Genomic DNA, 14,120 nt, shown 5'->3' on the forward strand with positions numbered 1-14,120 from the left:
TGAAAAAGTGCATCATCCAGGTACTCATAGTAAATTTATTTTTGTTGCATTTTCTGTGTAAAGACTAGGCCTACTTCGGGTCGGCTGTGGCTCAGGTGGTAGAGCAGGTCGGACACTAATCGCAGGGTTAGCGGTTCGAAGTGTCCTTGTGCAAGACACTGAACCTTGCATGACAGCTCTGCCGCCATTGGTGTGTGAATGTGTGTGAATTGGTGAATGAGATGCAGTGTAAAGCACTTGGAGGTTAAAAAGGCGCTATATAAGTGCAGACCATTTACCATGTACTTCAAAATGATGTAAAATAGTGAAGAGATGTGTGGTTTGGGATGCACCTATAGATTAAACAACTGGAGTCATATGGAATGCATTTATGCTACATTTATGTGCTTTTTTGAGCTTCAAAGTTTTGATCACCATTCACTTGCATTCTATGGACCAACACAGCTGAGATATTCCACTTAAGAAAGTCATACACATTTGGGATGGCATGAGGGTAAATGATGAGTGAATTTCCATTTTTGCGTGAACATCATTGCTGAAAGTGTGTGCATCGTTATTATAACCAGTCAACACCTATAAACAGGATGTTTTAATGTCTAAACTGTACATTACAGGAAGTCTTCATTGACTATTAGTTTGGTCCTTTACGCCAAAGCAGTCCATACTTGTTATGTAGTATAGTATCGCTATGCCAAAATCAAGCTGCAAATGATTAATTTCAGAAAGGACCGCACTGTTTACTCGGTCCAGAGGAGTTGAAACCGGAGGTGCTGATTCACGCATGCGTGCCGGGTCCACGCAAGGACAATGAAGTCAAGCCGAGCAGCGATTCGTCTCCAGCCAGTTTGGATGAGTGAGAGTTGCGAAACGGATGACTCGGTGCACACCATTGTTATATCACCGCAGGGCGATCATCTCTGCGCTTTTTTCTGGTGACCAGTTGTCGCTTTCATGCGTTCAATAGCGAAGTTCCTGCTATCAAGACTCACTGCTGCGTCTGTTGGGTTTCCCCCTAAACAACAAGGACTTAATGTGATTTTGTATGTGAGTTTAGTGGCCTATTTATGTATTTCATATATTTATGATTTTTTTTTTTTTACTCGACCACTCGTCATTGAAATATCTTGGGCAGGTTCTTCAGTATGTGTCACGGGTTATCTAAGGAAAGTGAAGGCTTCGCTCCTTTTTTCCTTTCTCCACGATTTATGACTCCTGAAATCTGTTCTGCGCCTCTGTAATTGATTTATCATCTGATTACATGCTGAGAAAAATACATGTAATCCAGTGGCTTCACCTGTAATTCTGTACAAATGCATGAAAGTTCCTCAAAGCAATAATCAGGTGAAATTGAATGCAGCGTGTTCTGGGAACCTGAAATGATCACAATTTCCGTGAAATTGGTCATTATGTGAATGTTTAGGGTAATAATGGGCTTCATTGTAACCCTCCTCTTTATTGTAAACGCATGTTTTTGGCTTCATAGGCAAGAATAACACCCAGGCCAGAATGCTATCTGATATGAGTGTGAATACCAAGTACAGACAGTTTTATGATCTCTTATTGAACATGGAATAATTTATTGTTCTGAACTTGATTTTCAGGAGTTGCTTATACAATGTCTGAAGTCATTATCGGACGAAAAAAGAAAAAGTGTGAGAATTGCACTGAACAGGTAATATATTAATGTCATATTAATTTAATGTTGATGTGTATACATCTTTTGTAGCTGCACATGTTTTTTTTTTTGGTGTGTTATAGCCCTTTAACTTACAATGAAGGGCTGTTGGTTATAAAAGGTAATTCAAAAATGTATCTTAAACGTTTTATATAAGTTTTTAGTTGTTTTTATATATTATAATGTCTTCAAGGAATATTCCTGCTTCAACAAGTACAGCATTTGTGGCATAATGTTGATTACCACAAAAATTATTTAGACTTGTCCCTCCCGAGGTACAGTGATGCTCTTACAATGGAAGTGAATGGGGCCAATCCATAAATGTTAAATACTCACTGTTTGAAAATTTTAAGATGTAGACAAAATGCATGTTAACATGATTTAAGTGTGATAAAACCGCTTACAAACCCTAAAATTACTGTAAAAATGTTGTATTAATCAACTTTGCTGCTCCTATAATACACACATTTTAACAGGAGAATTAATGTAAGTGCTTTTATAAAATTAAACCCTCTGAAATTTGGCCCCATTCACATCTGTTGTAAGTGCCTCACTGTTACCACAATTTTTTATTTTTAACAGAAAAGGACGGACGAGTCGAAATATTTTTTTTGGGTAATCAACGTTATGCCACGATTGCTGTTAATTGAGCTTTACTTGTATTGAACCTGGAATAAAAATCTTATTCTTGATGAGAATGTTTTTATTGTTTTTCTGTAAAAATATCTAAAAATCCTTAAAACAAGATCAATTTGATTTATCTTATTTTAGAAACAACACTGCATCAGATATTTTTTTTCTTCTTCAGAGAACGTAATTTTAACTTGTTTATTTTGTCTTACTGTACTGGCAGCTTTTCTTTTACTGTCAAAAAAAGTTACAAATTACATTTTACAGCATGTATTCTGTATTCAAAAGTAACACTCCCAACCCTATATGTATGTATTTATATATATATATATATATATATATATATATATATATATATGTATATGTATATGTGTGTATACAACGATGAGCCATAACATTAAAACCACATGCCTAATATTGTGTAGGTCCCCCACGTGCCGCCAAAACAGCGCCAACCTGCATCACAGAATAGCATTCTGAGATGATATTCTTCTCACCACAATTGTACAGAGCAGTTATCTGAGTTACCATAGGCTTTCTGTCAGCTCGAAGCAGTCTGGCCAATCTCTGCTGACATCTCTCATCAACAAGGAAAAGTTTGGATGGGGGGACCCAGGATCTATAAAGGTTGGAAACTCTGACTAATTGTTGCTTATTTTGCCTCCATTCCAACTCTTTAGTGCAACAAGAAGCAGAGTGATGAAGGGATAAACTCACTGCAAGAGAAAGGTGTTGTCAGTGGAGAGGTATTTTTCATTTTTTTTTCTTGCGTCACAGTTTAATTCAGCAGAGCCCCGATCATTGAGTCACAATCTGATAAGCTGCGTTTTGCGTCAGTTGTTTTATTTGTTTAATTTGGGGAATGAGGAAAAACAAACATTCATTTATTTTGAACATGCTGATGCGGGTAATCTGATATCCCTTTTTTCCTCAGGTAAGAGACTCTACCTCAGTTCAGCAGGTGTTGCTGAGCACGTGTCTGTCCTGTGAAGGCTGCATATCGGAGGACGAAATCCAGAAAATCTCTCAACAGAATCTAGATGAAATCAACCATGTGCTTGCCCTTAATAAGGTACAGACGACTTGAAAATATTGCCCAGAATTTCAAATCAGACTTTGGAGAAAATTCACATTTTCATCTTTTGCTTTGTTTGGTAGAAGTGTGACACTTCAAAGCACAAAGTTCTGGTGGTGTCCGTGTGTCCCCAGTCTCTGCCCTTTTTTGCCGTTAAATTTCAGCTGGATGTTTCTGCGGCTTCACAGAAACTATGTGGCTTCCTGAAGAGTGTGGGTAAGTCTGCATGGCAGGTTTGACTTGAAATCATTATTGTCACTGAAAGGGACAGTTCACCCAAAACTGAAAAGTCTTTGTCATTCCAAACCTGTATAACTTTGTTTTCTTCCATGCAACACAAGAATTTGTAATGTTTGAATGAAAGGTGACTGGGGTTAACTTTCTGCCTAACATCTCCTTTTGCATTCCATGGAAGAAAGTTAGTCATATGGGTGTGAAATTACATGAGGGTGATAAAATGATGACAGTATTTTCCTTTTAAGCTAAACTGTCCCTTTAATGATTTGTGTGTTTATTTTTTTTTTTCACAAAGCTGATAATCCACCTAAATATTTGACCTTATATCATGAAGACTAGAGATGCATGGTATGATATTTTTTGGCTGATAACGATACCGATTTAAAAAACAAATTATAGCCTGATACCGGTATTTAGAAACTTTTTTTTACATCAGGTCACTGTTTTACTTAGGAATGTTTAAATATATAAAGGGGTTCAAATGCTTTTTCTCTGTTTGAACAATAAATTATTTCCATTGAACAAGAGATGGAAAAAGAGACACAGTGAAAGATGCATACAAGATAAAAAGAAAATAATTTTTTTTTTTTAATATGATAGCATGATGAATATGAATTAATATGAAAACAGGTTATTTTGTATTTCTACATCATTTTTGCACTTCTGTTTTTGCAGTTTAAAATGCAGCCTTTTAAGGTTTAGTAATCGCACAAGGCCATATTGCAATTTCAATCTTAATTCAATCAATCATGTAACATTAATGGATATCATAACAATATCTCAGAAGTCAAAGTCTGCTGGTTTCAAAGCCTTTTGTATGTTTTCCCTCATCATGTAGCCTATTGGTAAGTGTCGCTTTCACAACTGTCACATCCATTTATTTATTTCGCATGAACATGAGAATAAGACAGAACAAAAATGAAATATTACATGTTTGTAGGAGTGCCAACCCTTCTACATATTGTGGCTTTTATTATTTTTGTATTGTGCATTTGAATTCACAGTATTTTTACAATGTGTGTTACTAATTAATTATAAATTAACCATCGTTTTTCCATATCTGCGTTTTCATGCTTATTATCGATATACCGATTGTTTTAATTTGGCCAATAAGTGGCAGATAAATATCAGCAGCCGATTGGTGCATCCCTAATGAAGACAGTATATATTTTGCATTGGTTTAAAAGTCTCTTTCATCTTTATCTTTAGGGGTTCATTATGTCTTTGATACTACGATAGCTGCTAGTTTTAGTATTTTGGAAAGCCAGAAAGAATTCATTCAGCGTTACCGTCGTAAACATCATGATGCCAACGCCATGCCGATGTTCACTTCCTCATGTCCAGGTAAGAACATTCTGATAACCACTGAAGCTCATCTTTTAGCATGCATTGCAAGGTCCCATCCTCCCAGAAAGCACTAGTGCATCCACTACGGTATCAAAATGGCAGCATGTAGATATACTTTACTAAATATTGCCTTTTTACATCAAATTTGAAATGTTTTAAAAGGTTGCAGATGGTTGTGCAGTGTTAGAAGAAGAGGCAGCCAAGTGGCATCCATCCTGCAATATGAATAGCCCAAACATTTAAATGTAATGCATTTGGTAGACAGCAACTTTCAGTACAGTTAAGATTAGCATTTAATTAATTTCTCTGGGACACAAACATGTGACCATTGGCATTGCTATTGCAATGCTCTACCTGTTGAAAACCGTTAGAAACAGTGTTTTTTATTTTATAAGGAGGTGGCAGTTTGATCATTTTTCTTCTGCTTTCATTTTCATCTACTCTGAACCTCATGCCTTTTTTGTTTTTAAAACATTTTGTCTTTTAATGCAGATAGGAGCCAAATGTGGGGTGCAGTTGTAGTGGCTGTGAATGGGTGGGACTTTGATAGATAGCCATAGCATTCTGCAGCTGTGTGACAGATGAGTGTAGGCAACCATACACACAGTTCCTGCACTTTTCACCACTTTCCTTTTCACTCTTTTTTTCTGCCTCTTTTTCCCTCTGAACAAAGCAAGCATGATTTTCTTTTAATGACAGATAATTATTACCTAACCCACTAACTAAGCTGATGCGTTTATCCAAAGTGACTTTACAGTACATTAAGTACAATAGTAATGCCTTAAGAGCAACCTGAGGTTGTCCAGCTGCTTAAAGGGATAGTTCACCCAAAAATGAAAATACTCTTTTACTCACCCCCAGATATGTATGACTTTCTTTCTTCTGCTGAACACAAAGATTTTTAAAAGAATATCTCAGCTCTGTAGGTCCATACAATGCAAGTGAATGGTGGCCAGAACTTTGAAGGTCCAAAAAGCACATAAAGGCAGCATAAAAGTAATCAACACGACTCCAGTGGTTAAATCCATATCTTCAGAAGCGATATATGATAGGTATTGGTAAGAAACAGATACATTTTTAAGTCATTTTTTACTATTTACTATTTTTTACTATTTGTGCATATCGCCACCTACTGGGCAGGCAGAATAATTTATAGCCTTTATCAGCTTTTGGGACCTTCAAAGTTTTGTCACCATTCACTTGAATTGTATGGATCTACAGAGCTGAGATATTCTTCAAGTCTTTGCTTGTGTTGTTCAGAGAAGAAAGAAAATCATACACATCTGAGATGGCATGCAAGTGAGAAAATGATGAGAGAATTTTCATTTTTGGGTAAACTATCTCTTTAAGGGCACAGTGGTGATAATGGAACACAATTTGTTGGATTTGAACCCACAACCTTTTGGTTTCCAGTAAATACAGTGTGTGTGTGTGTGTATGTATATGTATGTGTGTGTGTGTGTATATATATATATATATATATATATATATATATATATATATATATATATATATATATATATATATATATATATATGTATATATGTGTGTACACTGGCAGCCAAAAGTTTGGAATAATGGACAGATTTAGCTGTTTCGGGAGGAAATTGTTACGTTAATTCACCAAAGTGGCATTCAACTGATCACAAAGTATAGTCAGGACATTACTGATGTAAAAATCAGCACAATCACTCCAACACATTATTCTTGAGTAATCATGCTAATTTGCTAATTTGGTACTAGAAAATCACTTGCCATTATATCAAAGACAGCTGAAAGCTATTTGGTTTGTTAAATGAAACTTAACATTGTCTTTGTGTTTGTTTTTGAGTTGCCACATTATGCAATAGACTGGCATGTCTTAAGGTCAATATTAGCAAAAAAAACTAAAAGCTTTCTCTAGTAACTTGTCAGTCAATCATTGTTTTGAGGAATGAAGGCTATACAATGCTTGAAATGGCCAAAAAACTGAAGATTTCATACAAAGGTGTACACTACAGTCTTCAAAGACAAAGGACAACTGGCTCTAACAAGGACAGAAAGAGATGTGGAAGACCAGATGTACAACTAAACAAGAGGATAAGTACATCAGAGTCACTAGTTTGAGAAATTGATGTCTCACATGTCCTCAACTGACAGCTTCATTGAATTCTAACTGCTCAACACCAGTTTCATGTACAACAGTAAAGAGAAGACTCTGGGGTGCAGGCCTTATGGGAAGAATTGCAAAGAAAAAGCCACTTTTGAAACAGAAATAAAAAGAAATGTTAGAGTGGGCAAAGAAACACAGATATTGGACAACAGTTAATTGGAAAAGAGTGTTATGAATCTTAACCCCATTGAGCATTTGTGGGAACAGCTAGACTGTAAGGTGTGTGAAAAGTGCCCGACAAGACAGCCACATCTATGGCAAGTGCTACAGGAAGCGTGGGGTGAGTTTATTTTTTTGTGTGCAGGATGGATCCGCTATGCAGAGCGTGTTCTTGGCAGCTTGGTCACGCCACACATCTGCACAGCCAGGTCACCTCAACAGATCATGGGCTCCTTGGTCAAAGAATTTTTTGCAAAACAACAGGTGAGGGGTGGATACCTGTAGGCCATTTTCAGTGTTTAAAAAGGCTGTCTTTATCATCACCAGTGATTGTTGACTTTTGAGTTGTGTCTCTGGTGAGTGGTGGTGGCATAGTGGGCTAAAGCACATAACTGTTAATCAGAAGGTCACTGGTTCGAACCCCACAGCCACTACCATTGTGTCCTTGAGCAAGGCACTTAACTCCAAGTTGCTCCGGAGAGATTGTCCCTGTAATAAGTGCACTGTAAGACGCGTTGGATAAAAGCATCTGCCAAATGCATAAATGTAAATGTAAATGTCTCTGTAGAAGCTGACCCCGGATCAGGTTTTCCATGTGATGTTGGCTCCCTGCTTTGATAAGAAGCTGGAAGCTGTGAGAGAGGAATTCTACAACAGTGTTTTAGAGACCAGAGATGTAGACTGTGTACTTACATCAGGTAAAGCTTTGAGAAAAAACTGTAAAATTAAAAGTATCTTTCGGTAACACTTTACAATAATGTTCCATTGGTTAACATTAGTTAATGCATTAGGTATCATGAACAATTAATAATATATTTTTCACAGCATTTATACATCTTTGTTAATGTTAGTTAATAAAAATAAAATTGTTCATTGTTAGTTCATGTTAACTTATGTTTACAAATTGAATCTTATTGTAAAATGTTACCAACATTTTTAACCGGGTCACAGGTTTAGACCAAAACAATTCAGATTTGTTTTATATTGTCATGTGGAGTGTGTTTTGGTGATCTTTGCACTCTTGAAATTACACTAAAGGATTGTTTTGGTTTAGGAGAGATTCTCCACTTGATGGAACAAAGCAAAGTTACCGCAGAGGAAGTGGACTCTGCTCCTTTGGATCACATGTAAGTTTAATCAGAACCATTACACTGTGGTAAACAGAGGAATGTAATCTATTATGCAAGAAGAAACATTCCTGTGGCTCTGCAGTTCACCTGTTATAACAAAGCAATCATGTAAACGGTAGATTGTTTTTTACAACTAACTCTTAAACTATTGAATAAGAGGCCCTAAAATACAATTTAAAGAAGGAAATAAGGGTGGATTAGAATCCTACAATTTATTTATGTGCTCATGTGATAGATTTGGTGAGAGCAGTGACTCAGGCATGATCAGGCATAAAGGTCGTGGATCTGAAGGTTTCCTGGAACACATTTTCAAACATGCAGCCAAAGAGCTCTTTGGTCTAGACGTCCAAGAGATTGTGTACAAGACACTCAGGTGACATGCTATGATTGGATAATAAAATATTCCTTAATTAAACAAAAAGGTTGCAGATTTGAATTATTACTAATCCTATTTATTGAATTATTATAGTAATCCTAAAATTGTGTTCTGGTGCAAATTCTTGTTTTTACTCCCGTTAGGAATCGAGACTTCCAGGAGGTGGCGCTAGAGCATGATGGAGAGACCCTCCTTCAGTTTGCTGCGGTCTATGGCTTCCGGAATATTCAGACTCTAGTGCACAGAATGAGGAAAGGCAAAGTGCCCTACCAGCTAGTGGAGGTGCTTTCCTGCCCTGGAGGTATGAAATCAGCTTGCAAAATGGCACTTTATGATCAGTGAAATGTAAAATAATTTTGCTTTTCAGTTTGTTTAGCAGATGCGTTCATCTAATGAGGAGCACGACAACATAAGCAAGCATTCAAAGCAAATATTATATTGCGTGTAGTTTATGTCGGTTCATATCTTAATATGTGCTGTCAGTTATTAAAAAAATACGTTTTGTTAAATAACTGTTGAAGAACTGTCTATCAATGAATCATTAGGGCTGGGTATTGATACAGATTTTTAGATTTGATTCAGATTCACAAGCTCTTTATTCGGTTCAGTTTTTATCTAATTCGATATCAGTTCATAGGTGTATTTCTGTCATAATGTCCCTTAATATGTAAGAAATTCTCTCCCAGCTCTTAATAATACGGGGCACCTTCTTACTAGGTAAATTATGAAAAAATTTATTAAACTAACTACATTTTATTAGTTTTCATCATTTTGTTCCCATTTTGGCTTTTTAAAATGAACAAATCCATGTATTCAATCAATAAATAAGACATTATATTTAAAATATAATTTTTTGTGACATGTTTATTGTTTAATTGCATAATTTTGTATTATTTACAAGTATTTACATTGATTTGTTGAACACATGCTAAAACCGGTACTGTCTCTTTAACAAAACTGGAATTTCTGTAAATTGCGTCTGTAAATTAGCACGTTAACAAAAGACACTAATGACTTTATATCATCTGTGCCATGCATGATTAGAATAAAAAAATAACAAATCTTGTCTTTGGACACGCACTACTTCGCAACAAATTTTACTCTTAACATGCAGTGAAAGGATCTCGCTGCTGAATACTTCACCACTATACTACTTAATTACTGGTGAGTGAAATAAACATCTACTAGCCAGTTGCCAAATATATATAAATTTTAGTCGCATGGCTTGAAATTTGGTTGCAAATGCAAGTTAATTTCCTCTTATTGTAGTGGAGGGTTGCGCATACAGTAAAAGGTCGATCTTGGGATTTAAGAATCGATATCGAGATCTTTCAATTGAAGATAGAGATACATTGGAAAATCAATATTTTTTACCCACAATATTTTTTTATTTATATATTTTAATTATTACATTTAAAAATTACTCTGTCTTTTCTCTCTCAATAACTGGCTTATTATTGAATTAAATTAGAATATTCTTGATACAATTTATAAAATTACTTGTAGTGCCATGAATGGATTGTACATGCCACTTTAGGGAATTATGTTGATTTTAAAGGAATATTTCTGGTTCAATACAAGTTAAGCTCAATCAACAGCATGTTGCAAAAGGTTAATTATCACAAAAATATTTATAAAAGGTACTTGTCCCTCCTTTTCTTAAAAAAGAAAAAGTCTGGTTACAGTGACGTACTTAGAATTGAGATGAATGGGGCCAACCCGTAAACATTAAAATACTCACTGTTTTTCCCTATAGATGTCCCCCTCTCTTATTTAAAGCAATCTGATAGCATAGCGAAGTCCTTCATTTGGAATGGTAAACGTCCCAGGCTACATTTCAACAAAATATATAGACGGATTGACAAAGTTGGGCTAGGCTTACCCAAGATTTGGTTTTATTATTATGCATTCGGTCTCAGACATTTGGCTCATTGGCCACATCCACCTGAAAGAGCCCCTCCCTGGTTTTCTATTGAACGGGAAGTCCCAGAAGTTAAGTCACACCCGTTATCTCACATTTGCACATGATTTGGAGAAGAGTGGCCAGAGTATTCAATTCGGACATTTATTTAAATGTTGCCTCAAGCATATGGCTGAACCAAAAACAAGTCCCCTTTCTGTTGGTCAGAGTGGATTGTGAGGGGGGTTTGCTACACTCAAAAAAAATGTGTAAAGTGTTCTCTAATTTTACAACTTCGTTGCCATGACAATGCTTTAAACCCTGTAATCCATGATATAAACAACTTTATAGCTAAAATAATACACAAGTTTTAACATAAGAATCAATTTAAGTGGTCATTTCTGCCTTTAAATGCTCTAAAAATGGGTCCCATTAAATTCTATTGTAAGTGCCTCACTGTAACCTCAATTATTGTTTTTTTTAAAGAAAAGGAGGGACGAGTTGAAATTATTGTTTGTGGTAATCAACATTATACCACAAATACTGTCAATTGAGCTTAACTTGTATTGAACCTGGAATATTACATTTAAGGTACGTTCTCCTGTTCTATCTTAATAAGCAGAGACGACTATAAATAAAGTATAAATAATGATTGGTAGGTTGTTCCAACTGTTTACCACTTGTTTGAAAACCATCAGTTTTGCATTTCATCTTTAAAATGACCTAATTTCCTTCTCTTTTTCTCTTGACCATCAAGGCTGTTTAAGTGGGCGAGGACAAGCTGAGGGAGAGGGAGGCAGACCTGACCGGGCTCTTGTTCAGCAAATGGAAGCGTCCTACAGCAGCTTGCCTGTCCATTTGCCTGAATCCAACCCAGAGGTCCAGCGCCTCTACCAGGACTGGTTGGATGGCCAAGATTCCCCACATGTTCAGCAATGTCTCCACACTCAGTACAAGAGCCACACAAAGCCCCCCTCTCACATACTGAGCCCGGACATTCAGTGGTGATTGGTAGGGGCCATTCTGTTATTCCCTCATTTCTGGAGCCAAGTTTGGCATTAAAAGCATCAAGTCTAACTTAAATGGACTGCAATTTTCTACAGTAAAAGAAAAGTTGAACAAATTATCAAACAAGCTTTCTGTTCTAAGCAGTAAATCAGACTGCTTTATTTAATGATGTGTGATCATTCAAGGGATAGTTCTCCCAAAAATTTTAATTGTCATTATTTTCACTCACGCTTATGTTGTTCCAAACCCATATGATTTTTGTCTTCTCAGTCACAATTCACTTTCATTGTATGGAAAAAATGATAAGTGTCATCATTCTTTAAAATTTCTCCTTGTGTTCACGGGAAGAAAGTAAGTCATACTGATTTCGGGCATTATAAGGGTGAGTGAAGATTTTTGGGTGAACTCTCCCTTTAACTTGTTTCCTGGAGCATTCTTTCTCACATTGCACCTAAATGATGTCATAGATGGTTGAACAACCAATCATCATAAAGTTAAAGTGTGATTAACACAACTATAGCAATAACACAGTTATTTGTCTTTTACCTGTTATATGTCTGAAGCAGTGTTATGACTATTATTGCAATTTATCACTTGTACTGAAGGAATTTGCTCTGTCATGAATTTCATATCACTAAGATCCAGCTACAAAATAAGCAAACAATACATACTGTTCCTATGAATAGATTAAAAGAATACCAACCATCAATAAGAGCTTCATAATTCTGACTGCATTGAAAGTGCATGAACTAATTTTAACAGACTGGCAGTGTTTTTTGTCATTTAGCTTTCATGCAACAAGAAATAAGATTAAAATAATAATAACTCAAGTGCTGTTATCTGATATTCGTGTTTGTGGTTGTATTATAGTAGCAGTCAAACGTTACACAAATACATTCATCTGAATTTTGCTGTGACCACAAAATGTGAAACACATTCCATTTTAAAGGGATAGTTTACCCAAAAATTAAAACTCTCATCATTTACTCACCTTCATGCCATCGGAGATGTGTATGACTTACTTTCTTATGCAGAACACAAAGATTATTTAGAAGAATTTCTCCACTGTGCAGGTCCTTATAATGCAAGTGAATGTTGACCAAAAATGTAAAGATGCAAGAAGCACAAAGGCAGCATAGGACTCCCATGATTTAATCCATGTCTTCTGAAGGAATCTAATTGTTTTGAGTGAGAACAAAATGTACAATTTTTTCACTGTACATCTTGCCATTGCAGTCTCTAGGCACTATCATGATTTCAAGCTCAATTACACTTCCTAGTGCTTGATAGCGCTAGTGAGTGTAATAGAGCTAAAAATCACGATCGCCATGGAGACGGCCGATGTCAAGATTTATATTGAAAAAAAAAGTTATATTTTGGTCTGTTTAGATTAGATCACTTCAGAAGACATGGATTAAACCACTGTAGTTGTAAGGGTTACTTGTACACTGCCATTATGTGCTTTTTGGAGCTTGACAGTTTTGGTCACCATTCACTTGCATTATATGGACCTACAGAGCAGAGATATTCTTCTAATAAGGTTTGTTTGTGTTCAGCAGAAGAAAGTCATACACATCTGGGATGGCATGAGTATGAATAAATACTAAAATAATTTTTATTTTAGTAGAACTATTCCTTTAAGTAGCAAAGGATGTTATGCCTACATGGGTGCAGTTTTGTAAAAGAGCCACTAAATGGGTATACATAATAAATCAGTGAAATCTTCAACTAAAGAAACAGGGAGATGTGGCATCAGGGACATCAGAACACTTAAAATGCTGTATGCACCTAAAGTCATATCTGTGTTACAAAAGTTGGCTGTTCTGCAACAAGATGTATAGAGTCTGTCACAATACATTTGTGTTGTAATAGCACCACTCTTCCGTATGTGTTGTAGAAACAGCCTACAGCCATTATGGGGGAAAAAAAAAATCAACTTTTGAGTGATATTGATTTTTTTTTCTTGTGATGTATTGTTGATGCTTAAGTAGATCACTTTTGATGAAGTAGACAAACTTGAGGATAAATCAAATGTTATTGCTCAGATGAAGTAATCTTGCCTAATTGTCCAAACATGCATGCACTTCCTTGCTTAACCAATTGTGAGCCATTTACTAATGTGGTAAATACATTGGGCTCGAGCCAAAGTTGTAGTTTCATCAAAAGAACATCATATTGTAGACAGCCTAGTCATCGCTACAAAGATTTTCTTTATATAGGAAGTGTATTGAAGTTTGACATTTAAAAAGATTAACTCTAAGGGCCTGCGTAGCTCAGCAAGTATTGATGCTGACTACCACCCCTTGAGTCGTGAGTTCGAATCCAGGGTGTGCTGAGTGACTCCAGACAGGTCTGCTAAGCAATCAAATTGGCCCAGTTGCTAAGGTGGGTAGAGTCACATGGGGTAACCTCCTCGTGGTTGTGATTAGTG

At 36.1% G+C, this 14,120-nt stretch overlaps 1 protein-coding gene across 2 annotated transcripts; it reads left to right on the forward strand.

The window, feature by feature from the left end:
- Window positions 1-795: 795 nt before the first annotated feature.
- On the forward strand, window positions 796-13,700 carry LOC127627164 (nuclear prelamin A recognition factor). 2 transcript variants are annotated; one of them, XM_052103431.1, is made up of 12 exons: window positions 796-1,044; window positions 1,602-1,672; window positions 2,986-3,051; window positions 3,240-3,377; window positions 3,464-3,596; window positions 4,827-4,961; window positions 7,421-7,539; window positions 7,844-7,973; window positions 8,330-8,402; window positions 8,641-8,778; window positions 8,925-9,082; window positions 11,439-13,700. In XM_052103431.1, exons 2-12 carry the CDS (start codon window positions 1,616-1,618, stop codon window positions 11,687-11,689), a joined length of 1,398 nt encoding a protein of 465 aa, XP_051959391.1. In that variant the 5' UTR covers window positions 796-1,044; window positions 1,602-1,615; the 3' UTR covers window positions 11,690-13,700. The 2 variants fall into 2 exon arrangements, with proteins under 2 accessions (XP_051959391.1, XP_051959392.1); XM_052103432.1 differs by having other exon boundaries at window positions 796-1,040.
- Window positions 13,701-14,120: the final 420 nt, after the last annotated feature.

Source organism: Xyrauchen texanus, chromosome 33 (genome assembly GCF_025860055.1).
Source record: "Xyrauchen texanus isolate HMW12.3.18 chromosome 33, RBS_HiC_50CHRs, whole genome shotgun sequence".
In the NCBI taxonomy this organism is placed as follows: domain Eukaryota; kingdom Metazoa; phylum Chordata; class Actinopteri; order Cypriniformes; family Catostomidae; genus Xyrauchen; species Xyrauchen texanus.